The sequence below is a fragment of the Ctenocephalides felis genome, unplaced genomic scaffold (assembly GCF_003426905.1).
Source record: "Ctenocephalides felis isolate EL2017-DRISC unplaced genomic scaffold, ASM342690v1 CF-g0.4_SCAFFOLD_00845, whole genome shotgun sequence".
NCBI classification, from domain to species: domain Eukaryota; kingdom Metazoa; phylum Arthropoda; class Insecta; order Siphonaptera; family Pulicidae; genus Ctenocephalides; species Ctenocephalides felis.
In genome coordinates this window covers 18,857,985-18,885,036 of record NW_020536999.1, presented here as the reverse complement: position 1 = coordinate 18,885,036, position 27,052 = coordinate 18,857,985, and the positions used below count along the sequence as shown (strand labels likewise).

The window sequence follows — 27,052 nt, the reverse complement described above, 5'->3', positions numbered from 1 at the left end:
GGTCGAGTTGTGTTTGTGTAATTTTTATACAAGAAGTGATAATATTACGTTTTTATTTAAAGCAAAATATAAATAACCATCTAAACAAAATCTAGAAATATTTATAAAAGTGTAAATGAACGTTTGTGATAATTAATAACTTATATAAAACGCTAATATGAGGTTTCAAACTAATCGGTGACATATAGAAAAATTCTTACCTAGTTGGACTCGAACAAATCGTGTTGATCACGAATAAAAGATATTTAAACAACGTCAAAAAAGTGTTTCTCGTCTAAATCTAACAATATTCCTATTATTTCTCCCCCCAGTGTGATAAATGAAAGCCCTCCTGTGAATAACTGCATATGGCGACCGAAATTTTTCCGTCGCCCTAGAATTAATTTTATTCAAATCAAACAAAATAATGTCATTGTCTTTTGTTATTAATTACTCATACGAAGAAGGATCGCCAAAATGAATGGTATGATATTTAATTATGAGTGTAGTATGTATAATTAGCACAAATTAAAATTAGGTTATTCGATGTGTATTGATAGATTTCTCTGTCAAAAATAAAGTGTGTTATTAGCAAACCAGTATTGTGCTTCAAAGGCTTATGAACTTGTGGAATTTCTGTGCCAATATTATTCGTAATTTGTAATATTCGTATAATCATAAAAATTATATTGATTTTTTGGCAATTGTCTAAATTATCTGCAGGGCTTACAAATGTCAATAAAGTACACCGGGGATGGTTTATTAATTGTCACATCTTGCTCAATTTTGATATATTTCTACATCAGGATATATAATACATAATGTTATAGGGTATCAATGATAAATATCTATAGGTTCAGTTTACATTTTTATACCAAAAAATGTAACAAAAGTATTGATTAAAGTATTTTGTATGTGGTCATGATCATTTATTTCATCATTAATATATATTCTTTTTATTTTTCATAATTAACATAAATCATTACATTTCTCTGTTTCATCTTGATATGGCATTGAGACAGAAAAGACAATCCAAAAATATACTTTTTTAAGTCAAGAAAACAGTTTTTGGTGCTATTGAATATTATAATTTAAAAGTTAACAACTATTTAATATTTTGAGCAAAATAGTTAATACAATTCTTGGATATTATATCAATTACTATACTTGTAAATTTTATTTTGAAGACATGAACCCTTTGTGATACTTTTCACTTTACAATTGACTACCCCATTTATCTGATTTGTGATAGTACTAAAAATTATTATTAAATACAGGAGAAATATGTGTTTATATATTTATTTAGTAAATTTAAAATAACATAACAAAGTAAGTTAATCCTAACTAATAATGCGTCCAGGTTGCATTTTCTAATTAACAGTTCGGTAATATATTAATAAATAAGTAGTGGTGCATGGCATCGTGCCTTAAGACAAATTTCTGGATCTTCTTGTACTCTAATTAAAAATCTTGGTACGGAACCGAAAAGAAAATTACACAAAGTGTGTGCACATTATTAAAATCTCTATACAATTTTTGACCGCCAAATGACATTTTTTAACTTCATTTTATTGAGAGTTCATAACCGCTGGACCTGTCTTCCCAAAAATTTAATCAGTTCTTTATCTTGTCATTACAAGTAAAATGTTTTTTGAATTATTCAAATCGGACGCTTTGTTCTCTTAAAAACTCAATTACCATTTTTGTTTTTTTTGCTCCGTTTCTTGAATTATTCAAATCGGTTGAACCGTGTTCCCGAAATCGACGAAAATTTGTATCCGCACACACACACGCGCACACACACGTACATACCATTTTTTCTAAGGTATGCCAAAATATTCAGAAACGTTTGAAACGTAAAAATATATAAAAATTTTCATTTCCGATTTTTTAAGACATTAAAGTCTTGATTAACAAAAATAAATTGTAACAAAAAAAAATCCGATTTTTTTGCGATTACTACAACTTACCCTACGGGAAGTTTAAAACTAGTAGTGCATGGCATTATTGACCCTTAAGGCAAATTGCTGGAACTTTCCCTACCAAAACTTAGAAAAAGGTCCAAACTTTAAGAAATAATAGATTTGGAATAAGGTTTTGAAATGTAAAGATGTATAAACCTTCAATTTTCGATTTTTTGCGATTACTATTACTTACCCTACGGTAAATTAAAAAAGTTTTTTCTTATATTTAATAAACTATGGGATAAGTAACGGGGATGCCTTATTCGACCTAAAATTGCTGATATCTGTTTCAATAAATTATTTAAATAACCTCAAGATCTTTTTATCAACTTCTGTTATATTATGGATATTATTTAATTCGGTTCATATCGTCGCCTCATAATTGCAAATAAATCATATTAAATTTACCCTTCATTAATCTGTCTTGTAATGTTATCCAATTATTTTGCATCATTAGTTTAATTTTGGGAAAAAATGCTAAAATTAGGCTTATACCGCCGTCTTGTAAATGAGCACGTAATTTATATTACTATAAAAGGTGCATTTAAAATATATAATATCTCTAAGTAATTTTAATTAAATTTCTTTATTAACTATAAATGCCAATCGCAGTACTCTAAACCGGATTCTGTATACTATGTTAAATTATGATCTTATATTGTTAGGCAAAACTTGTTTGCGCAATGATTGTATTATTCAAAAATGTCAAACAGTTCCTTTGATGATATAAAAGACTAACTATTGTATTCATGGAGAAATATCTGAACATAATATATTTTTAATTATGGCGTTACTAATAATAGCATTGCTAATGAAAACATACATATATATGTGCATTTATAAATTCATCTGTATTTGAAATATTAATTATATGTATTTCCAAAATGAATTCTGTAAAACTCACGTAGGTTTCTCCAGAATTGCAGATATATAATATTTGTTAATATCAACTACGATCTCAATGTTTTTTTACTTATTTCGTTCTTTATTCATTTTACTTATCCTAGTTTTTGAATCTTAATTTCATAGAATTTGTTTTATAAAACTAAAAAATATGGTATACATATTGCATCCTGTAATTAATGATATTTGAAATTAGGCTTTGAATATGTAAAATTATTTAAAAATTGAAATCTTCTACTTTTACGATTTTTAATCCTATTATGTTTTTTTTATTTATATAAATTATTATTTTATTGTATCTAATCCTTATTTCAAAGCACTATTTTATTTATTTTAAAAATTTGCTCATATTGTTGATCCTGCAATTGGTGAGAGTTAATTAATATTATTTAAAAATTTAAAACTTATTATTACCACTTCGATTGCGATTTTTTCTCTATCTATTTTATTTTATGTATAAAACTTCTTACATGTTTTATTGTATTTAATTTTCCTATTATTGAATTTATTATACCACTTGATGGGAAAGCTGTCTTTCTAATATTTAACTTTAAATATTTAATATCAATGTTTAAAATTTTAAAACATTTTCCATTTCAGTCACAATCTCAATATTCCATAAATTTAAATATTTTTTATGCTAGAAATAATTAAGACTATATTTTAATTATAGCATTTCAAAATGTTTCCAGCATTGCATATTTACAACATGTTTCTAATTTTATGTTAATTATAGAAATTTATACAAAAATAGTTTATCTAAATTCTAAAAATTGCACTAAAATCATGTATAATATATAAAAACCAATATTTTGTTAGAGGAAATACTTTATTATTTTTGAAGAACTATCAAAAGGGTAAAGATTTTTTCGATACATACTTCCTAAATTGTTGAAAAAATATATATTCTTTTTTGAGCCATTTTTTATTGCTTTCAAGGTCTAATTATAAACATAAATATGCATATGTATGCAAATGATAATTTATACGTAAATATTTTTTTCTTACAGGTTCCTACCTAAATATTAGGAACCACAACACAATAATCGATTCTTTCATCTGCACTTAACTGAACATTTGAAGCCATGGCTGAAGTAAAGGAACATCTCGGTAGCCAAAACAGTAATTCAGGTAAAAATAATAAAATATATTTTTATTTAATTATTAAAGTTTTTAGAATAAATAGCCACTCATGTATATTACATCATGATCTTAAATTGCCCTCCTATATTGTATTCGTTCAATCGCAGTGCATTAAGAAAACTGATCAAGGTTACGCAGCATGTGTGGTAGAGTGAGTGGAAGCGGGGTATAAGAAACAAAAGAGGAATTAGAAACAGAGAAGGGATATAACGAACGAAAGATTCTGATACTGTAAAGAATTACTTTTCATGAAATTTATAATGACCTTGTAACTGTCATGTAAAAGATGAGAGGAATTACGTTTGTTGACACAAGAAGTATTAAGGGATATAAGTAACGACTCAACTATCTAAGATCACAATTTTTTTAAATGTATAGGATTTGTAGGATTTGACATGTTAAAAGTATGGTTCAAGTTAATCATATGTTCTGAAAGCATAGTTTTGAATTGATTTGGGTTTCTAGAATTATATGTATGTTGATATAATTTTGTGTTTCCAAATAATCATAATAACAAAAAAATATTATTAATTTATACATGTGTAATAATAATAATTAGAAGATTGAGAATCTGTTCATAGGAAGGAATAGCTTGAGAGACTTGCAAAAGTCCATTAATTAGTAGAGTAGGTATTGAATAAAGGTATTTTGGGGAAATGATATTTTTGGGTTGATATAATATTCAGTTTGATATATAATGAATATTTTGCTATACATGTCTGCAAACATCATCTTATTTATCACATTAATAAAATTTATTAATTATTCTACCACTTTATGCATTTTTCTAGTCAACATTTGAATAGCTGCAACTTGATTTTTTAATCATCAATTTTTTTCTAATGCAGAAGGGCTTTTTTAATAAAAAAAATGTATTGGCATTTTTGTATGATAACAGTTGCCCTGACTTAGTTATTTCAGCATTGATTTTTTTTATTATGAATCTTTTAATAAGTTGTGCATTTTAAAGAACTTTCAGTCTTCATTTTACTTTCTGCACAATTTGCATTCTCGTAATTGCAGATGAGTTTTTATTAATCATGTTTTCACAATTTATTGTTATGGAATAGCACACGTATTGCACAAGCAAAATTGTCGGCGGATTCACAGTACACTCTGTTGCAATTTGCACTCTTTTGTTATGCGAAAATTATATTGTTATATAGAAATTTCTATATAAAAATCATTAATCTTTTACACAATTTTACTATTGCTATTTTCTCTTATTCAGATAGAATCACGTATTGGCTAACGAATTAAAAATTATTGATCTCTTACACAAATTTACTAATGCTATTCTTGTACCCAGATAGAATCACGTATCGGTAAAAGAATTAAAATTTATGACAAAATGAGAAATAAAAGATTCATTTATCGGATTTCATTGCAATTTTCAGGAAAAAGATAACTCAGTCATTATACAATGATCAAATTGATTTATAATTCAAAAATGTTGTCTGCTGTGAACATGATGTGAATAAATAAAACTTACATTATAGCGATAGTAAATAATTTGATTTAATAATATTTAATTGAATTATTCAATTCACTTATGGTGTAGTGTTCGGCTTAAAATCGTTATGCTTTATTATAGTTGATTTGATTATTCTATACAAAGATATACAGAATATGTACATATGTCCCATATAGTTTATGGGAAAATGTAAAAAAAAAGTTTTCATTGTTATGTATGAGAACATCAGTTTCACTTCATGATTTATAATTGTCTGCGATTTCCAACTATATTGCTTCAAATATGTTTCAATATTCTTCTAATTTTATTAATGAACAGTTATTTCTAGATTATAAAATGTTTTTTAGAATCCAGAGAATATTCTAAGAAATGACCATTTTCAAAGCATCAAACATTAAATTTTTTAGTCTTTATATTATGTTTACGTTGTCATGCTTTTTTCCATAATTTTGTCAAACATTTTAAGTATCATTTAACTCGTTTGTGGAATTAAAGTTTTTATTGTATTTCATTATTATTATTATTATTATTATTTTATTTTTGCTATACATACGTGCAAATGCAAAAGATATTAAAAGAATTGAAATTATTCTTTCAGGGGTACCAGGATCCAAGAGATTTCAGCTTCTGGAATCGATGATCCTGGACAGCCCTGTGAATAAATCGGTCCTGCACAACAACTCGGCCATTTCGAACAAACAAGCAAGCAATAATTCAACCGAATGCAATAACAAAAACGATCACTTCAACAATATGAACCATGGAAAAATGATTTCTATAGAAAGCCTTCTGGACGCCTTGCTGGTGCTGTATGATGAGTGCTGTAACTCTTCGTTGAGAAGAGAGAAGACTGTCTCGGATTTTATAGAATTAGGTAAAAAATATTTTTTGATAAATTTGTATTTATTGTATTTGGCTAAATAAATATATTTTGGTTTTCAGTGAAACCTATTGCGCAAAATATCAAATCATACAGGCTATCAAGAGAGGATTTCGAAGTAATAAAAGTTATAGGACGAGGCGCTTTTGGCGAAGTTTGCGTCGTAAGAATGATCCAGACACGAAAAGTTTATGCTATGAAGATTCTTAATAAATGGGAAATGCTGAAAGTAAGTTTTCATGAAATTTCTAGTAAAAAGAAAAAACAAGTTTAGTAATTTCATATGAATGTACAATCTCCTTTAAAAATCGTAAAGCTTCTGCAATAACTAATATCATACATTTAATTTACTATAGATTAATTTATACATTTTATTTAATTATGTATATGTTACACATATGCTAATAAAAAATTTGCATTTTAGGCATATGAATTACTATAATGTTATGAATATTCTTAAAGTTCTTTTTTCTTAGATAAAACTTCTTTTCATAATTTTTTTGCATAAATTTTCATCTTATTTACAAACATTATATGCTCTAATTATTTATGTCTTAATATATCACATAAATCATCATAATCATAAATTTGAAATATTCATATAATACACATTCAAGTTGTAAATATTTTTTAAGTATTTTAGCTGTTTTTTTTATGAAGTCAACTCGAGTTCTTTAATATCTCTGTTCAAATGATGAAATTATTTTAGCATAGTTATCATAATTTAAATATTTAAATATATTGATAAGAAAACGTTCACTTTTTAGTATGTAAATATTTGTAAATAAAAAAAATAATTATCTAAATAATTGTGAAAACATCTTCTGTTATAAATAGTTTTATAATTGTTTTTTTTGCACTTTTAGATAAAAGGGTGTTAAAAATTCGAAGATTGGTTTTTGATTTTTTTAACCCTAATATGAGTATTTGAGTGTATGGTTTTACTTGTTTTGTTCATTTAAGAATACTTTGTAATTCTTAACTATTTTTTTTAAGAGAGCCGAAACAGCATGTTTTCGTGAAGAGAGAGATGTATTGGTTTTTGGAGATAGAAGATGGATAACGAACTTGCATTATGCTTTTCAAGACGACAGCAATTTGGTATGTGATACAATTAAGAATATCCAATTGCCAAACATAATATTTTAAATTATTTGACAATTGGATACTAAAACAAACTGTTTTTTTTATTTAAATTTTATGTACATATTCAGTATCTTGTGATGGATTATTACTGCGGCGGCGACCTATTAACTTTATTGAGCAAGTTTGAGGACAGATTACCTGAGGATATGGCTAAATTTTATATTGCTGAAATGGTTCTTGCAATTGCTTCAATTCATGAACTTCAATATGTTCATAGGTACTATATACATTGGTCGTAATGCATTTTTTACATTTTAACGTCTAATTTCTTGTGTGATTTTTTCTAGGGACATCAAACCAGACAATTTGGTTTTAGACGCGCATGGACACATTAGGTTGGCCGATTTTGGATCCTGCCTCAGGCTAAATGCTGATGGAATGGTTCAGAGCAATGTAGCAGTAGGTACACCTGACTACATTAGTCCTGAAATTTTAAGGGCTATGGAAGACGGCCAAGGACGATATGGAAGAGAATGCGATTGGTGGTCTTTGGGTAGGAAATCGGGCAATCTGAATTAATTTCGTACGTAATATTTTTTATTTTATCTATTATTTTCAATATAGGGGTGTGCATGTATGAAATGCTCTATGGAGAAACACCATTCTATGCTGAAAGTTTAGTAGAAACTTATGGGAAAATAATGAATCATCGAAACTGTTTTGATTTTCCTGCTGATTCGGGTATAGATGTTTCTGAAAATGCTAAAGATCTCATAAGAAGGCTTATTTGTGCACCTGAGTTCAGACTGGGACAACATGGAATTCAGGATTTTAAGGTGACTTTTAATTTTATGTTGATATAATATTAGATTATTATGTATCGGTAATTTAATTAAAATGAGGTTGTTTATTATAGACTCATCCTTGGTTTGAAGGTGTTGATTGGGATAATATTCGAAATGGTGCAGCACCTTATGTACCTGACGTTTCGAGTCCAACTGATACTTCAAATTTTGATGTTGATGATACAGATATACGGTAAATATTTTTAATCAATTCAGATTTATATTATACTGTACAGCGTAAAAAAAATTATCAACTTTATAATTTGTCATATAAATCTTGATCTTTCTCATAATTTGCAGATTATCTGATGCAGTACCACCTACAGCAAATCCTGCATTTTCAGGACATCATTTACCATTTATCGGATTCACATTTACCCAAGGAAGGTAAGATAATGTTCTGCACTGAGCTATCTTCTTAACTAATTCCATAGTCATTCACATTAATTATTGATATACTGCATTTTTCCTTTCAGTTATTTATCAGATGTATGTATGTTGAAGCCTTATGACTCCAACCAAATTACAACAAACCAAGCCAATAATCTTCAGCAACAACAACAATTGTCAAAACGTAATTTACCATTAATGGATAATCAGTCAATCTCTTGTATGCTCGATGAGAAAAAATCTTCACCTGATGGCACTAGAAGACTCCAAGACGAAATAAATGTTCTCACAAAGAGAAATTGTGAATTGGAATCTCAAATTAAAAGTTTTGAGACTACTGGAAAAATTGATCAATTAGATGCTGCAGAAACTTCTGATGCAAAAGTTAGAGAGTTGGAAAAGTTCATTAGGGTTTTGACCCAAGAAAAGGAAGAATGTATGAAGGATAAATTGGATTGCTTAGAGAAATTAAAACAACAGGTCAGTATAAAAAGTTTATTGAATTAAAGCAATTATAGATGTTGTATTTATTTAAGATAATGTATTTATTACAATCAAGATTTTCACAGTATTTTTGTTGTTAGGATAAAGAATTAAAAGATGCCCTGAGCCAACGGAAATTAGCAATGACTGAATATACAGAAGTTACCGACAGATTATCGGAATTGCGTCAGCAAAAACAAAAATTATCAAGACAGGTTTGTAAAATACAAATAAATGATATAAAATGTATTGTGTGATTATATATACATCTGTAACAATTTAAGGTTCGAGATAAGGAGGAAGAATTGGAAGTAGCAATGCAAAAAATTGATAGTTTACGAAATGATATTCGCCGAGCTGAAAAAAATCGCAGAGAAATGGAATCTCGAGTCGAAGATTCTATTGCGGAAGCAGGAAAGGTAGGATAATTTTAAAAGTTATCATTTATTGTTATATTTTTATCTACAATATTATTGGATTTTTAATCACAGGAAAGAAAATTAAGAGAACGGTCAGAAGAATATTGTCGACAATTACAAGAAGAATCTGAAAGGACTAGAATGAGATCGACAAGTGATTTAAGTAGTTCAAGTGCTTCACTCAATAAATCTTCTGACTACGAAAGACTGGAGGTAATAAATTTTTTTAAAGAAACTTTTTGCAGTGCAAATATTAGAACTATGCATTATTTAAAAAAAAATATTTTTTTTTAATTTCAATAATTATTACAACTGCTAATTTATTAACATCAAGTAATATTGATAAATTATAATATAAATTTAAATAAATAAAAGAGCAAAGGATAAAATTTACATGAAAATATCCGTAATATGATTTAATGTAAAATATAAGCAAATAATAATAAAAATAAGATTAATAAATAATATAAATAAAATTTCAGAATAATAAAATAATACTAGAAAAATAATAAAATATAACAAAATAACAATAATAGAAATAGTAAGATAATAATAATAATAATAATAATAATAAAAATAATAATAGTAATAATAATAATAATAACAATAATAATAATAATAATAATAATTTACAAATTTATAAGATCATTTGGAATTTTTCGTTTTAGTCTTGTTGGGCGCGCTTCTGAGTATACTTTGTTGGCCAAGTAATTTGGGTGCTCGTCTATTCTTTTTTTGTAGTTGTTTGTTTTTTGTTGAATTTCTTCATTTACTGTCATTATGTTGCTGTCCTGGTGAATCAGCCAGTTGGGAACGTACCTAGGTGCATTCAGTGCCTGCCTTATGATCTAAAATTATTAAAAATAATTTAAATTAAATCTATTATTATTTAAAAATAATCACCTCTTACTATTTTAGTTACAATATAATGAAAGGTTGACGCAGCAACAAATTAGATTTACTAAAGACCTGACGACTTTACGGGAGCAGCTGAACGAGGCTGAATCACAGCGTGACATGTTGCAACGGGAGGTAAATAATTTGTTATAGTATTATTTTAGAACATAAATATCTATGAAGATTATCATATGGTTTTATACTTGTGTTACAGTTACAAATGTCTAGAGAAAAATTAGATTCTAGTCGTTTGGAGAGCTTGACCGATTCTGAAGAAGCGATAGCTGAATTACAGCGACGGCATGATAGAGAAAAGAAAATGTTGCTAGAAGACAATAGGAAATTGCTAGCTGACTTGGAAACAGTAGGCCTCAAAGGTGTTATTAAATATGCAATGTTAGTATAACTTTGTTTGTATTTCAGATGGGCGAAACAGTACGAAGAATACAGAATGAACGAATGCAAATGGATAGTGAATTTGAAGAGTTGCGGTAAGTAATTGCATTGCAAATATGATTTTAATTACTGACAGAATTTTGTATTTTCATAATTTATTTTAACATTTCAGTAATAAGAGACAAGCAATCGGGCAATGGGAGAGGCAGATCAGTGAGATAATTCAATGGGTTTCTGATGAAAAAGACGCACGCAGTTATTTACAAGCTTTAGCAACAAAAATGACGGAGGAACTGGAATATCTTAAACATTCAGGTGAGGTTTGAATTGAGTTTCTGTTAATATTATATTATATTAAAATTTATAATATACGCAGGTGTTTCCGCGCAATCAACGGATAAAAATTGGAGGAACAGGAGATCTCAGAAATTGGATAAAATGGAATTGCTCAATTTGCAGAGTTCTTTGCAAAGTGAGATTCAGGCTAAAGCTGTCATTTCCGAAGAGCTATCAAGAACCAGAGCAGATCTTATTGCTTCCCAAAAGTAAGTCCTGTTTTGCCAGTTATTACGAAACTTTAAGTTTATAAATAACTTTTATGAATACTAATACTTTCAGAGATCAACGGGATTTGAGGCAACGATATGAGATGCTGGCTCAAGATGTTAAATGTAAAGAAATGCAGATTAAGGACATGCAGCATCGATTAGAATCTGGAGAAGGATGTAAGTTTTTTTTTTATTTTGATGAATGTTGACATATTACAATTCCAACTTATTCAAATAAGTGATAATAGTCCAGTCATTTAAGCTTAAATTATATAAGAATCTCGGAATTCGAGATATTCAGCTGTAAGTCTGTAAATACTGTATATTGACGCCATAAAAGTTGTCTCAAAACCTACATATGGTATGTACACCCTATCTTATGGTATGTACACAATACTATATGTAGTTTTGAGACAACTTTTAGGATGTCAATATACAGTATTTACAGATGATGGGTATCTCGAATTCGGAGGTGAACTTATTATAATGATTGGACTAGGTATAGTGTTTTTCAGTTTTAATCAATAAATTAGGAAAGATCTTTTGCTGAAATTAGCATAAATTAGAAAAATGTGATTGTTGAATCAAGCATAACATACGTATTAAGAGCGACAATTTTGTTATAAAAAATATATAAATTGCAAAAATGTTGTTTCCTCGTAATTCATAAATCTAATCAAATAACAAATATTTCAACACAACCTAAATCAAATTTTATATTTCTATTATCGAGAAATGTTTGTAAGCCTAGAGTAATATTTGTTATTATTTAATGATGGCTTGATTATAAACAAATAAATAATTATTCAGTACAAACTGTGGCTGTTGAAGAGAATACAAGACGAAGTTCGTCAAGCGATCGTTTGCTAAGCGGCCGAAGGGGTATCGCCATGTTGGTGGGAATCACCTCGTGCGTTTGGGGCGTTCTTTTATTTATTATCAAACAATATTGTTAATAAATCAGAGATTTATACGAATGAGTGATATTTGTAATGAAAATATATTAATCCGACAAAACAATGACAATAATTTGCGTTTATATTGTATCTTAAAACACATATCAAATAACTAATTAAAGTACTTAAACAGTGGTGCACAACACATCTTTATAAGAATTCGGCCAAAGATAATTAAAGAGAACCGCCTTTTCAAAATCATAATTTGGAAGTTGCGTACCACTTTGATAAATCCTCTTATAACATGTGATATATACTGCATTCTTTTTTAATATATTGGACAAATTGGACTTTGAGCAGTAACAAAATTTAATTATAAGGGCACCATAAAAATGTTTAATTTAATGTTTATATTTGGCTTTTTCTAGTCACAGAATATATTTGTTATAGGAAGATTTTATTCACTGAGTATGTCTGCATAATGTAGATATAGTGTTCATATAGGTTGTGTTAAAAATAAAGTTTTGAACTATCTATCATAACGCGAAAATATTCGAATATAATTCAATATTTTATATAAGTATTTTTTAATATATTCAAATTTGACGCTAAAGAATATTATATTTTATTTATTGCTCCTTTCGCTTAATTCGTTTAGTTCACAATTACTTTCTACAAATAGAATATATAAACAACATATAGATTAGTTCTTGTATATATAGAACATATTTTGCTTCATTGTTTATTTCAATCTTCACGTTACAATATTAATTTTATATGAATTTCAATACATTGTATATAAATCAGTTACATTTTTAGTATGTTATAATGTTTGTACAGTTTAATATATAGTATTGTAAAAAAATGTTTTAACAGAATTACATATAGCACACAGCAAACTTTTCATATCTAGATTTTTTTGAGTATTTTTACAAGTATTTTCAGATGTCTCTCTATAAACTAAAGAGCATCGCATCAAAAATTCGGTAATGTGACTATAATTTTTGTTTTTTTGTTTTTCTGTTCTTTTTGGATTTACGCATTTTTGTTTTTATGAAAAACTGTTGTGTTTGCATTTTGTGTGTTTGAAGATGGTTCAGCATTTTACGTATCTAATATTTTTCATCAACACATTCAAAAACACGTTTAAACTGTGTTTATTTCTGAAATAATTTTTGCCTGAAGATTGAAACTAACAAAAAGCAATAAGGAATGCCTATGCCATTCGTTTGATTAATATTTTTGCGGTTCTAGATAATAGTTTGCTTGTCTAACCCAATTATTTTTGAATAATATATTGCTCTATATTATGTCTTAATTTATACCTAAAAATATAAAAGCTAATGAAATATATTTTATACAATTATTTTATAGTTTTACAGCAAGAATTGACGTTAAATTATCTAATTATTAATATGAAATTAACGAGTTGCATGTGCGCTTTAATTTACTATTTCAAACTGTAAGTAAAATATCATTTCTCTTGATATTATTATAGTTTGCAGTTTTACAGACGTTTAATGATCACTTTATATTATAAACTAATTCAAATAAATACAAGACTGGTTGCACAATTATTTTGGCAAAAAATATCATTTTTAAATTGACTATTCTTAGGAGATGGAACCAAAAATATATGAAAATGTGCATAAGTCTTCTATTCTGTTGCTTTATTCTTTATGCTCATATAAAATGTTTAAAATTTCAGTCCTAGAACGACCGTCATCTCAAATGTCCTACTTGGATCATTTTCTAAAAGAATCTTCAGTAGCCACCAGCACTACGCAAACTTCTACCGTCCAGCAGGCTGGTACGACGCACCAGCACGGATCTACTCACCATAATTCATCTGTTCAAAATTTGCATAGCCCAAGTCTGCATAGTGTGCAGAACTATGGTATACCAGCTTTTCCGGTAACTAGCCAACACCCACCGAATTCAGGGCAATTGCAATCGCCGAATATTTCGTCGACTTTGCATTTGGGTGAGCAAACGATGAAAACTTTGAATCCAAACTTATTATTGTCAATATCACCATTATAATAAATAATTGCCGTTACCTAAGTTTTAAAGTTGATGATATTTTTATTCAGGTCAAAGCATGGAAAGTGAAGATGGAGACATTGAAGATAACAGAGCTTTATCCTTGAGCAGTTCAAAATCTAATTTATCTGAAATTTCAGTGGTAATTAATTTATTAAATTATTCTGTTTATAAAACTAACATTATTTGACATGATTTTTTTATTACAGGAACATAATTCGATGCACATGATGCCAAGTATGAAACAAAAAGTTCATCAATTTTTGGTACGGACGTTTAGCAGTCCCACGAAATGTAACCATTGCACATCTTTAATGGTATGTATTTAATTTTTACGCAATTACATTGGTTGCAGGCAACAACAAAAAATAAATGAAGAATCCAAATAGGTTTTAATTATATCGCTTTTATAATAATAATTATTATTTTATTATTTTTACAGGTCGGTCTAACACGTCAAGGTGTTGTCTGTGAATTATGCGGATTTGCATGCCATATGACATGCTGCCAAAGAGTTCCAACACAATGTCCAGTACCACCCGATCAAAGTAAGTTTGCATCAATTACATAAAATATGAATTTCTATCGAGAACTATAACGGATAGCACAATATTAAATCTTTTATGTTATATGTTATCATTAACCTTTCTAAATTATTTTTTCCCTGTCTTACAGCAAAAAGGCCACTTGGAATCGATCCGACAAGAGGAATTGGAACTGCCTATGAAGGCTATGTGAAAGTTCCAAAACTTGGTGGTGTAAAACGCGGCTGGATTAGGCAATTTGTGGTTGTCTGCGATTTTAAATTATTTCTTTATGATATCTCATCTGATAGAAGTGCTTTACCAAGTGTGCATGTGTCACAAGTGAGTTGATTATAGATAAATTATTTAAGGTTTATTATGCACTGATTGTTAATGCATTTCATTTGTTTTAATATTTAGGTTTTGGATATGCGTGATCCAGAGTTTAGTGTAGCTGGTGTACGAGAATCTGATGTCATACATGCTGCTAAGAAGGACATTCCTTGCATATTTAGAGTAAATTTATTTATTATTCTAATATAATCTTAAAATTTTTGATCTATGAGTTTCATCTTATTACCATAAATGTCAACAAAATAATTAAAAGTCTTTGTTAGATATTGTTGTTAGTGTATGTTAATGATATTTAATATTTTTATTTGCAGATTAGTACATCTTTACTAGAAAATGGTCCAAGCAGTCATACGTTGATGTTAGCAGATACAGAGAGCGAAAAAACAAAATGGGTTGTTGCGCTAAGTGAACTTCATAGGATATTGAAAAGAAATAATTTACCTAATACTGCAGTAAGATTATTTTACACAACAATTAGCTTTTGCTTTTAAATACTTAACATTAAAATATTTTATTTACTCACAGATGTTCCGGGCACGTGAGCTTTTAGATGGTACATTATCAGTTGTTAAAAATGCTTTGTGTTCTCAAATAATCGATCCTGATAGGTTACTGTTAGGAACTGAAGAAGGATTGTATTGTTTGGAGCTAGACAGAAGCGGTAAGCATAGCTTTTTATGAAATTTTAATATGCAAATTATTATATTTCACTAAGTGTATATAAAAATTGATTTTAATTTATTTTCAGAAATTGCTCGAATTGGAGAAGCAAAAAAAGTGCACATGTTGACACAAATTGCAGAGGAACAATTATTAGTAGCTTTATGTGGACGACAAAGGCATGTGAGGCTGGTGCCAATTAGAGCATTATATAATACAGATGTTGATTGGATTAAGGTGAGAAAAGGACAAATAATTAATAATGCACACTTCTTTTTGTATTTTATTTATTATTATTCATTAGGTGGCGGAGACCAAAAATTGTATAACATTTACAACTGGGATGATATCTCGAAACCCTACTGCATTTTGTTTAGTTGTTGTTGTAAAACGACAAAATAATTCTCAAATTTTAGTTTATGAAATTAATAGAGCTAAAACTAGGCATGAGAAAATCGCTGAGGCTATAGTGCCTTATATTATTCAAAGCCTTCAGGTAAATATTATTGATTAAATGGTGAAATATATTTAATATAAAATTTATTTGAATAAGTATTTTTTTATTCAATGTGCAGATATCAGCAGACCATCGATTAATCGTAGGACACCAAGCTGGGTTTACCAGTTATTCATTAATGTTAGACACACAACCAACATGTAAGTTTTTTTTTACATTATGTTTATACATATTTAGAAAAACTTAATGATTTTAATTATGTAACAGAATTATTTGGCATTATTAAATTAAATACTATTTTTCAGCTCTTGTACATCCTGATAATCAATTATCAACTTTTCTCTGTTATTCTGGTGTTGATGCTTGGAAAGTTGTGGAAGTTTCTAAAGGAGAATCACTCCTTGTTTTTCAAACTTTATCTATATATGTAGATAGTATTGGCAGGAAGTCAAGGGATAGAGAGATCATGTATCCTGCTGTGCCAACTGCTATCAGTGAGTTAATTAAACATATATTTCGTAACTGTGTTTGTTATTGTTTTTTCTATCAACAGCATACTGTGATGGCCATCTACTAGTCTTCAGTGAGACACATATAGATGTTTTCAACTGCCAGACTTCAGAATGGGTCCAAAGCATCGGTTTGAAGAAACCTAAACCATTAAATTTGCAAGGAAACTTAGTTTTATGTATTCTGAACGACGCTCCTTGTGTTGTTTACATGGCCAGCGTTCATACAAGTAATATTACACTTAACTACCTGCATGCAATTATTAATATTAGTATTATTATCTGATAATAATTTTGGTTTTATAGGGGACCAGCTAAACATGTCTTGGTGCGAACGAAGCGACTCCAGGGGGGGCAAACCGCCGAAACGAAGATTCTCGCTGCGCGAGAGTAATAGGTCTCAAAGGGCCGCAGCAACTGATCGCAGGTCGAAAATGATTTCAGCTCCCACGAATTTCAATCATATTTCACACATGGGTCCAGGAGAGGGTATACAAGTTCAACGTTTAATTGATCTACCAACTACCATAGAGACTGCCGATCGGGTAAGGAATGAAAATTGTATTTGCTGGTGTTTATTATAATTGAATTTCATATAGTTCGGAAACTTTATACAATAAATGAAAGACTTGCTAAGGCATTTTATATAGAGATTTGATCATATACATATTATAAAAATTATTATAAACACTACAATCATTAGATAAATATTTTTCAGGTAACTACAAGGCATGCTCCACCTCCACCTAGGACTGCTCCTAGACCAGTTTTTCCATCATATAATGGCAAGTGTGAATAAAATATAATAGCTTAATTAAATTAAATGTTTGTTCAAGCAGGGTGTCATGAAAATATTTATTTATTTAATACTGAAAAATGTATGATAAGTTTAATATGCACAATTTAGGTTCTAAAAGAACAGCTCCATTGAGACCGAGGGAACAGCCACCCAGTTTGCCTCGATCACCAGATAGAAATTCTGAGTTAAGAATGCATACGGATAGGGATTCTCATTCGCCACCTAGTCTTGGATCTATGTCTAGTTTACATGATATACTAAAGGTAAATATATAACATAAATAATTATTATTTATAAGATTTAAGATACAAGTCTCAAATAGAATTTCAAGCTCTATTTTTCATGATATAATAGAAACTTTTTAAGTATACTTTTTTTATTTATAGGTAGTAGACATGGCCAGTGGGTCTCGACACAGCGTTGCAAGCAATAACAGTTCTTCAGTCAGCACTCCTCCTTCTCCAGTTGCAGATCGGCATTCGTCATCATATGATTCATGATCGTAAGTTTTAATCCAAAATTTTAACATTATGATCAGCCAATGAGACAAATTAAACAGCCTGCATAATATAATTTTAATTCTGTCAAGTTAAGGAATATTGCGGCATATTATAACTAAGAACTCATGCATTTACTTATGTTGCCAATTAGCAATTTATAATAAAAAGTAATATTTTTCTTTATTAATTAGAGATCACCAATTTATTCAAATACCATGACTTTTTCTGAAACTATGCACTATTATAAGTGATCTTGTGCAATTGACGCTTAATTATAGATTATTTAATTATCTATAGGTCCATATTGATTATTGATACTACGAGACTTTTAAAATTAACCAGAAATGCATGTTTCTATACTTAATCGATATATACTTTTGCATGAACTTGTAAAGACACAAAATTTACATGGTTTAACTCTAAAATTATAAGCGGTCGTACGAATTCAAAAGTTTAATCAAAACAGCGAGAATAAAATGTTTATTTTGAGACAAAAGAAATATAGCAATATTATTTAAATATTACATTGCATTTTAAAAAGTTAAATTTTGTAATAAACTATACTTTTTAAAAAGTATTCATGATATAGAATCTAGAATATAATGTTATATTCTAATTTCAAAACACAATCTCAAATATTAGTTAATTATGAAATGTACCAACAAAGGTCCTTGTATATATTAGGTTTTTTAAGTTTTATTAATCTTCAAATTAATAAAATCATATATACAGATTTTTTATTTATTTATTGATTTTTTAAGTATTTCAATGGGATTTATATCGAAGAATGATAAATTTGACAAAACTATTGGTTTGCCATTTATATATTTATAATACGTTTTGCACTAGTTAGGGTACTTAAATTGAGTTATATTTGAACATATTTTTATGTAAATATTAAAATATGTGCTGTTTATATAGTATTAAATATGTTTTTTATTGTACAAGTATTTCAAAAGATTTGATAGTCATAATATAGAAGTTTATTTAGATTTTTTTAAATTTGATAACGTAAGGAGAAAAATTAGAGATTGGAAGTGAAGAAAATTGTTATTTTAAATGTTGTGAACAAATTATATTAACATAACATTAAGCCAAGCAATATAAATATTATTAAAAGCTTCGTTTAATAATTTATACATATTCATATAATGAAATTTTATTAGCACAAATCATTTAAAATGAATCTCTGATTTTTCAACTTTATTATAAAAAAGTGGTATTTTTTGGATTTAATGTGTCATGAAAAAATAACATATATCATATGTTGCCAGTAAAAAATTATATGCCATTGTTGATTTAGATAAATATAGTCAAGCTAGATTTTCACAAAAATACTAACTATTCGGTTGTTATTTTATAGCTTTATTTTAAGAAGAAATTATTATTTGTATCATAAAAATATTAATATTAATCCCAACGGAGTAAACCTTATTTGAAATCATGTTTACCACAATAAATAAACTAATTATGCACATACTTAATTTATATTTGTTTTGGAAACACTTGCTTAGACAATTTATAAATCCTATATTTGTACAAATTTTAATTTTAGTGTTTAATTAATTCGCATAATTTTGACATTTGAAGATTTAGATAATTGTTATAATGTTTTGCATTATAGTATTAGCCAAGTATATAATATATTCACTATATATACATATATATATATATATATATATATATATATATATATATATATATATATCATATATCATGTGTAAGCGAATAATATAAAACTATTGACAATATATACACCGACGTAGGATTAATATAATCTAGATTTAACATTTTTATACTGAAATTTATAATAAGTGTTCTTGGAAAACCTGATCTTTGCAATAGTAAGTGCATTTAAGTTTGTTGTCTATGTCGTGCTCAAAAATAATTACACTTAATCAAACAAATCCTTTTCATCAAGAAAATAGCTCGATTATCACGGAGTTCTTGAACACTTTTGTAAAATTCAATACGTAATAATTACTAATATCAATAAAAGAAACTTTTTGCTTATTAAAATTTTTGCTAGCACTGTGACAAATATTAAACTAATTAAATTTCTCAATAATGTTTCTTACTTTCATCATATATATTTCATCGAAAACGACGTGTGCAATAATAGAAAGTATTACACATATTTTGGTCGGATTTAGGTAAAAACGTATTTTGGAAGACGAATGGAAAACTGAGGTGGAAATTTTCTCAGGTTTCCACTTGATGGAAAGTTAGCAACGTTTCTATAATAGCTCAACAATTTCTTGTGAGATGTTTTCAAAGTTTTTTTCAGAGATTCTTTAAAATAATCAATAATTTATATTTATTTACTAAATTTTGAAACAAACATTCAATTCATCAGTATTAGTAACTTTAGTATTGATGGATTATTTTTTAATTGCAAATATAATGATTATATAATAAAATGTGTTCTTTTTTCTAGTTCTACATTCTAGTTTTACATTCATTTTTCCATTGATGGAACGTTGCTTGCTTTCTTGTTTCAACCAAACCGATCCTCATATTTCTATAGCAATATATAATATAATAAAAATGTATTAGTCATATAAATAGTATTTATTATAATGTCATTTCCTTCATGCCTTTAAATTTCACACGTCTTATTATTAGTTCTCAAATAAACTACCCCAATGATTAACCTTAGATTAGTTATATTGAATATGGTAACATGTTAATTTGGTGACTATTTAATATTAGGTTCTAATCTATATCTAATATTTAATATCACCGAGTGAATTTATATGAGTGAGTCTGGCCCCCGTATAGGGTGAGAGTTATAATAAAATAAACTTTATATATCAGAAATAAAATATTGTATACTAATGTGATTATTTAATAAATTATTATTTATTTCTGGCACTGCAAATTCTGGAAGTCTTTTATGTTCTTAGCGAGTGGACCTTCAATTTCTTATTTTTAGGTAAATATCTCATCTTTTTAGATTATTTTGATAATTATGTGAATGCATTTATATTAATGCACATAAATGCCAATTTTTGAATAATTGTTGGAATATATTATATTGGTGTTCCATACAATATGTATTATTAAATATTTTAACATGTAGAAATTCAGTTTTTATCCAAGTTTAGTTTCTCTAGGTCTTTTACCAATTCAGGGTTGCCGATAAGAGCCTTTTTAATGCAGGAAATCAACAATTTGCTTTGATAGTATGGAGGATACGGCATGTCTTCTAAAGTAAAAGTGTGGACAGCTCCTTCCACAGTGGCGACTACGATACTATTTCCAGAACTGGTAAAGTTCACTATGGTCACTAATGCTTCTAGTTCCGTTACGCCAGATGGAGAAAACATTTTGCGGCTCAAATCCCACATTTGCACAGTGTTTCCGGTAGCACATGCTATATGCAGGAATGTATAGGGCTCCAACTTATGCTCTGAACTGGGCACATGCCTGTTTTCATAGACAAAATCGGAGTATCGATTCCTTCCGCCCATAAACGGAAATACCAGTCTCCTCCGCAAGTTAGATAAATCTTCCTAGCAAAAGGTGAAAATTCAATTGCAAATATTGGACCTGTATGGGCTAAAATTACAGCCAGGTGCTGATTTGGGTAGTTGATTGAGCATTTGTACAAACAACCCTCATCAGTGCCTATAAAATATATGTCACGGCTTGTCGGGTGTCTTCTTAAAACCAACGCGGCCGGATATCTACAGATATTGACCTCGTCGCTTATGCAACGCCTAGGCCTGTGGACACCTTGCACTTCGCCTTCCAAACGACAAACACGCATTAACTGGGAATACACCATTTCTGTAGTTTTGGTCCTCTGGTAACGACTGATTCTACCATCTTGGCCAGTGCACATGACGAATTCCGAATCTGAATATTCATCGTTGTACCATTTTATTTGCCATATCGGCTCAAAGGTGCGGGATTTGAATCTGTCACTTTGACTTACGATACACAATTCTGAACAGGATATATCTATAACGATCACATCGCCATCGTAGAAACCAACAGCTAGTAAATGTGGATTAGCTTGGGAGAAGGCGAGTGATGTTATTGGAGTTTTAAAGGAAAACTCCCTCTCAGGTTGCGTTGGATTTTTGATGTTCCATATTGCAACTAATCCTGTTTGTGGATCACCGTAGTAAAATCTTCCATAACCCACAGCCAGAACATCTTCGTTTACTGGATTCCATTTAACGCCGTTTACACTTCGTCCTTGGTATTGGTGTTATTAAAGTCCACAATAAATCTAATCTGTAGTTATATTTAAGGTCTAACCTGGTGGGATCAGATACTATTAAACCTCTAAATTTTTTTTGGCATTCTTCATAAACATTACTAGCCAATAAGCGTTCAATTACCATCAAAGCACTTTTAAAGCTAGGTTTATTTATGATCTGCTGTGCCTGTATAGCTTCTTTCTCCAATTCGTTCTGCACCGTTTCCAATTTTAATTTGGCGTGATGAATCATGTAGGGACTTTGTGAATCTTCTGGGTCTAAAATTACCACATTTTTGGCAGCTTCTTCAATAGCTGTATAGGTGTCCAACATTTCCCATTCACTGGCAAATGTTTCACTATTTCGAGTAGTACTTCGTTCAGCTAAAGTGTAACGGCTTTTTGTGAGCAGCAAAGGAGTTTGAGTGTACTGCGAGGTCATTTTGCGCTTTCGACCTTTGCCTTCGGTAAGATATTCGTATAACTCATTATCAGCTTCTACCTGTTGATAGAAATAACTAATTTGATTGAAGTCGAAGAAACTGAATATCTAAAAAATATTTGTGGAATAAATTGCTTTACTGGGGATATAAATTATAGAGTTTTATATTTGAAAGTTATCCTCTTTTAGCGTTTATATTATATACAGGATTTTCTACATGTGTTGTTTTCTACATTTGAAATATATATACCTTTGTAATTGTATATTTAATTACGTGTTGAGTATATAAATTTTACAGTCTTTGTGTATTTATTTATCCAATACAGCATTAGATACAGAGGTATAAGTTATGACTAAGTTAGAGAAGACTTAGAATGACCTCGATGACATCAATAAAGGTATTTATAAATGGAATATATTTAAATTAAATGAACGATTATTTGTTTACTTTCTTGTAATTTAATTAATTTTCCGAATTGAATTAAAATCTTGTTTTTAAGTAGAGTTTATTCGTATCATAAGGTAGTTTATCGATGATTAATTAAAACAAGCACATGTCTACTCGCTTATGTCCAAAGGCAATGTTCTTCATATAGGCAACCAGCTACATTGTTATTGCCTTACCAATATTTATTTATATTTATGTAAGATTTAAATGTAAATTAAGTGACAGTTGATTAATAAATTAATGCCTGACTATATGCATCTAGTCGTACAAGTCGCCATTGAAATCGTAGAATTTCTTCTATCGTATGGAATCGAAAATTTCGTTAACTTTTTGTCTTTGGGAGAGCCGATTTTTACCAGGGGAACAGACACGATATTACCGCCAAGGAACGCCGTGAGTATATTCACGGTGCATGTATCAGGCGAACAGAAGCTTTTCGTTCTTGGAACAAAATCGCTCATATACAAGCACAGGGACGGTTTGTAAAAAAACTTTGAATAATTTAAATAATTTATTAGTTTTTAAATTTTTAAATATGATTAAAATTTAATTTAGTATTTTTTAAATATTTTTTTTAATATAAATTTAGTAAATTTTGGAATTAAAAAAAAAATAGTAAATATATAACGTTTCGAGTCCAAATTTGACTCTTCTTTGATGGAAATACTAATTCTCCATAGTGTTATATAATATAATACAGTAGAAGTTCCTTATTGATCGGTATATGGAAAGTCTTATTTTTAAGAGGCAAATTGCGCCGATGTGACTGTTTTTATCAAATATTCAAAGATATGTATCCACGAATTTTTTAACAAAGTTTTTATTCTAATGAAAAATTCAAAGAAAGGAATAAGGAGGTTTTACTGTATTATATTTAATATTTATCATTTTCATATACAATGCCAAATGGAATATAAAAACAAAAATCTAAACTATGTAGATATTGCTCTTTAATTTCTGCCAAACAAAGTCTATTTATCACAAAGTGATCATTATCTATTTTCTACTTATTCTAAATTACTACGTACTTATCAGTACTCAAGTCATTATTCTAATCTTTGTGTAATATCATCTTTATTTTACCTGTTCAGCTTCGTAAGAACCTTTCTCAACAGTTTCACTCTGCATGTCGAACAAAAAAATAGTTTCAGTTTCCTTAAGTACAAGACTAAAAGATTTCGGCCAAGTTGTGGGTTCTGGTATTTTTGGTATATTGAAGGGCGAAGGGGCCCGTTCCATGCCATCATCGACAACATCAGGTTTAGTCGATATTTCATATTCCAAAGTCGTCATTTCGTCTAAATCTGTACTGTGCATATCAAAAGACAATGGTTTCAGATTTGGATCATGGAAAATATTGCTGATTTTGGCTGCTCCATCTTCAGAACCATCTCCTGCTATTAAACCAGTACCATATCCCACCAGCTGGGATTGAACACCTATATGGAAAATTTAGGTGAGACTAATTTTATATATAATAAATGACAATTTACCTAATTTATTAAAGGTATGAATGAAAATCATCAAGTGTTTGGATGTACTTTTAAATCGCATATAACTATGTATATCTACTGATTTTAGTCACCTGTCACTAAATCCAATGCAATAAGTTGTTTCTCTTCAAATCCTTGATAAGTGTTATCATATAAAGTTTTTGGTGTGACATCTTGACCGTCAACAATGACCTGAATTATATCAATCGGGATTTACTTACAATATCGTAACTTGGATAAAAGTAAGATTATTTCATCTACTTTGTAATTAGCTCTTAGATTTAGTCCAGCATGTATGGCTTTCTCCTTAGATTTTCTTCTTTTGTCTCGCTTTTTTTTACCATCTCCGGAAATTGATCCCGATGCGTCTCTCGTCTAATTGAATATATTGGAAAAAATAATAAATTACCGCATTAAATAAAAAATCTTCAAGTCAACATTTCCATGATTGATTCATTATTTGCACAATTTGCAATTATTTTGCACAATTAGCAATCATTTTTTTACTAGAGTTGTTTTGCTTGATAGTGAGAAATTCAAATTCTTACTGTAAAATCAAATTACAAAAGCATGTATAATAAGTCATACTTACACTTCTGTAAGACAAGGTAGAAGATTTGGCACTCTGAAAAACAAAGATCAGAGAATTAAATTGTTGAAAATTCATAATAGTTTCTTAAGTATAATATATATATATATATATATATATATATATATATGTATGTATGTATATATGTATGTATATATGTATAATGCGCTTTTAAGGGAACAATTTGGTATATAAAACAATACTCACACTAGCCCTGGATATACTGGTTTTGGTACTCTGAAATATTAATGAAGGATTAATTCAAAATATTAATATAAATTTATTATTGGCAAATATAATATTTTAAATTAATTTATTCTTTATATTGAATTAAATTGAAGCCTTGCGTCTTAATTCGAAAATCAGTCACTTGTAGGATTGGAATATATTGATCAAACACGAGTGAGTTAAAATTCAATTTAAGAAGTAAAATATTTACTATATAAAATTATTTATCTGAGAAGTTTTCTTATTATATTATATCATTTTTAAATTAAAAGGTTTAATGTGCATTATGTTGTAAATACTTACACTTTCTATTGTGATGCTCTGTTTCTGTAATATAAAAATTATAGTATTTTATTTCACTGCTAATAATTGGCGATTAATATAATGATTTGAAATTGTAGTTAATATTAATTATATAAAATATTCAAACAATAATATAATAATATAAGTTCGAAATAAATTGGCTTCATGAATAATAAGAAAGTAAAAAAAATCGAGTACAGTAAATATTTTTAGAATTAGATACTTACACTTCTTTTTGTGCTGCTTGATGTCTTTATGCTCTGTAGAATAAAAAAGAGTATTTTGTTGCAAATATTAATAATTAATTTATTAAAATATAATAAAAAGTATATGGTGAGAATTACATACCGGTTCTTTAGCTATACTCTGAAAAAAAAAACGTTATAAGTATGTATTTAAAAAAATAACAAACGTTAATTCCATATGGATTTTACAAATATAGTAATACTTGCCGATTTTTTCTTGGAAAAATCCTGTAATTTCATTAAAATTATCATTATTGCAATTGATATACTTTAAAACACTAATATGTTGAATCTTACCAATCCTATATTAAGAACACTCTGAAATGAAAAAAGTACTAAAATTATTATAAAACCCTTGTAGAAATTAAATCGAACGCATATTAAACAATTGATATTGTACCCCAAACTGATGTGCTTCCTGGTCCTGGCCCTAAAAAATATATTCATAGTGTAATTATCTAATTGTAAGTTCTTTGTGCAATATTCAACTCAATAAATGAATTTCAAACCTCGCTTTCTGACTGAAAAGATAAATAAATCATGAAAAGATTAGTTTTTGTAATTTATAAGTTTATGTACTGACCTTTGAAGACACAGGGACAGAAATTAATCCTTCCTAAAAATGTATGAATAAAACTAAATATACAAGTATAAAGTATATCTATATAAATATTACATATATTTTTTCTCACCACTGGCATGCCATCTACATCAGCAACAACAGCTGGTTCTGCAGGCTCAGCTGGAGGTTCCACTATAATAGCATCCAGAAAAGTATTTTATTTATATACAAATTTTTATTTGGAAGTTTTATGATCTGATCTAATTAAACCTTCAGATTTTGGAGGTTCCGGTGCAACATCAGGTTCAACAACAATTTCTGGCAAGTCCGGTTCATTTGGAGGCTCATCGACTTCTACTTTTATTTGTGGTTCGTCCACACCA

General features: G+C 28.6%; 2 protein-coding genes across 2 annotated transcripts in view; one reads left to right on the top strand and one right to left on the bottom strand.

Moving 5' to 3' along the window:
- Nucleotides 1–3: 3 nt before the first annotated feature.
- Nucleotides 4–18,611, top strand: LOC113374665 (serine/threonine-protein kinase Genghis Khan). The gene is made up of 37 exons (XM_026614644.1): nt 4–463; nt 3,857–3,977; nt 6,062–6,337; nt 6,406–6,572; nt 7,340–7,444; nt 7,558–7,706; nt 7,777–7,982; nt 8,054–8,265; nt 8,346–8,467; nt 8,575–8,661; nt 8,751–9,144; nt 9,249–9,362; nt 9,432–9,566; nt 9,639–9,779; nt 10,485–10,598; nt 10,678–10,827; nt 10,887–10,954; nt 11,032–11,174; nt 11,236–11,404; nt 11,478–11,584; nt 14,012–14,287; nt 14,397–14,488; nt 14,556–14,663; nt 14,789–14,894; nt 15,022–15,212; nt 15,291–15,386; nt 15,536–15,676; nt 15,750–15,885; nt 15,973–16,121; nt 16,189–16,380; nt 16,460–16,541; nt 16,647–16,835; nt 16,895–17,080; nt 17,157–17,395; nt 17,569–17,635; nt 17,758–17,912; nt 18,036–18,611. The coding sequence occupies exons 2-37, from the start codon at nt 3,932–3,934 to the stop codon at nt 18,147–18,149; spliced, it is 5,424 nt and encodes a 1,807-aa protein (XP_026470429.1). The 5' UTR covers nt 4–463; nt 3,857–3,931; the 3' UTR covers nt 18,150–18,611.
- Nucleotides 18,612–21,235: 2,624 nt separating this feature from the next.
- Nucleotides 21,236–27,052, bottom strand: part of LOC113379797 (WD repeat-containing protein 78-like) — an 8,637-nt gene continuing 2,820 nt past the window's right edge. Inside the window, 12 exon segments of the mRNA XM_026619557.1 lie at nt 21,236–21,531; nt 21,534–22,366; nt 22,368–22,861; nt 24,333–24,688; nt 24,835–24,934; nt 25,004–25,117; nt 26,211–26,228; nt 26,508–26,537; nt 26,617–26,628; nt 26,691–26,723; nt 26,800–26,861; nt 26,940–27,026. Coding sequence (XP_026475342.1) covers nt 21,236–21,531; nt 21,534–22,366; nt 22,368–22,861; nt 24,333–24,688; nt 24,835–24,934; nt 25,004–25,117; nt 26,211–26,228; nt 26,508–26,537; nt 26,617–26,628; nt 26,691–26,723; nt 26,800–26,861; nt 26,940–27,026 — 2,435 coding nt within the window.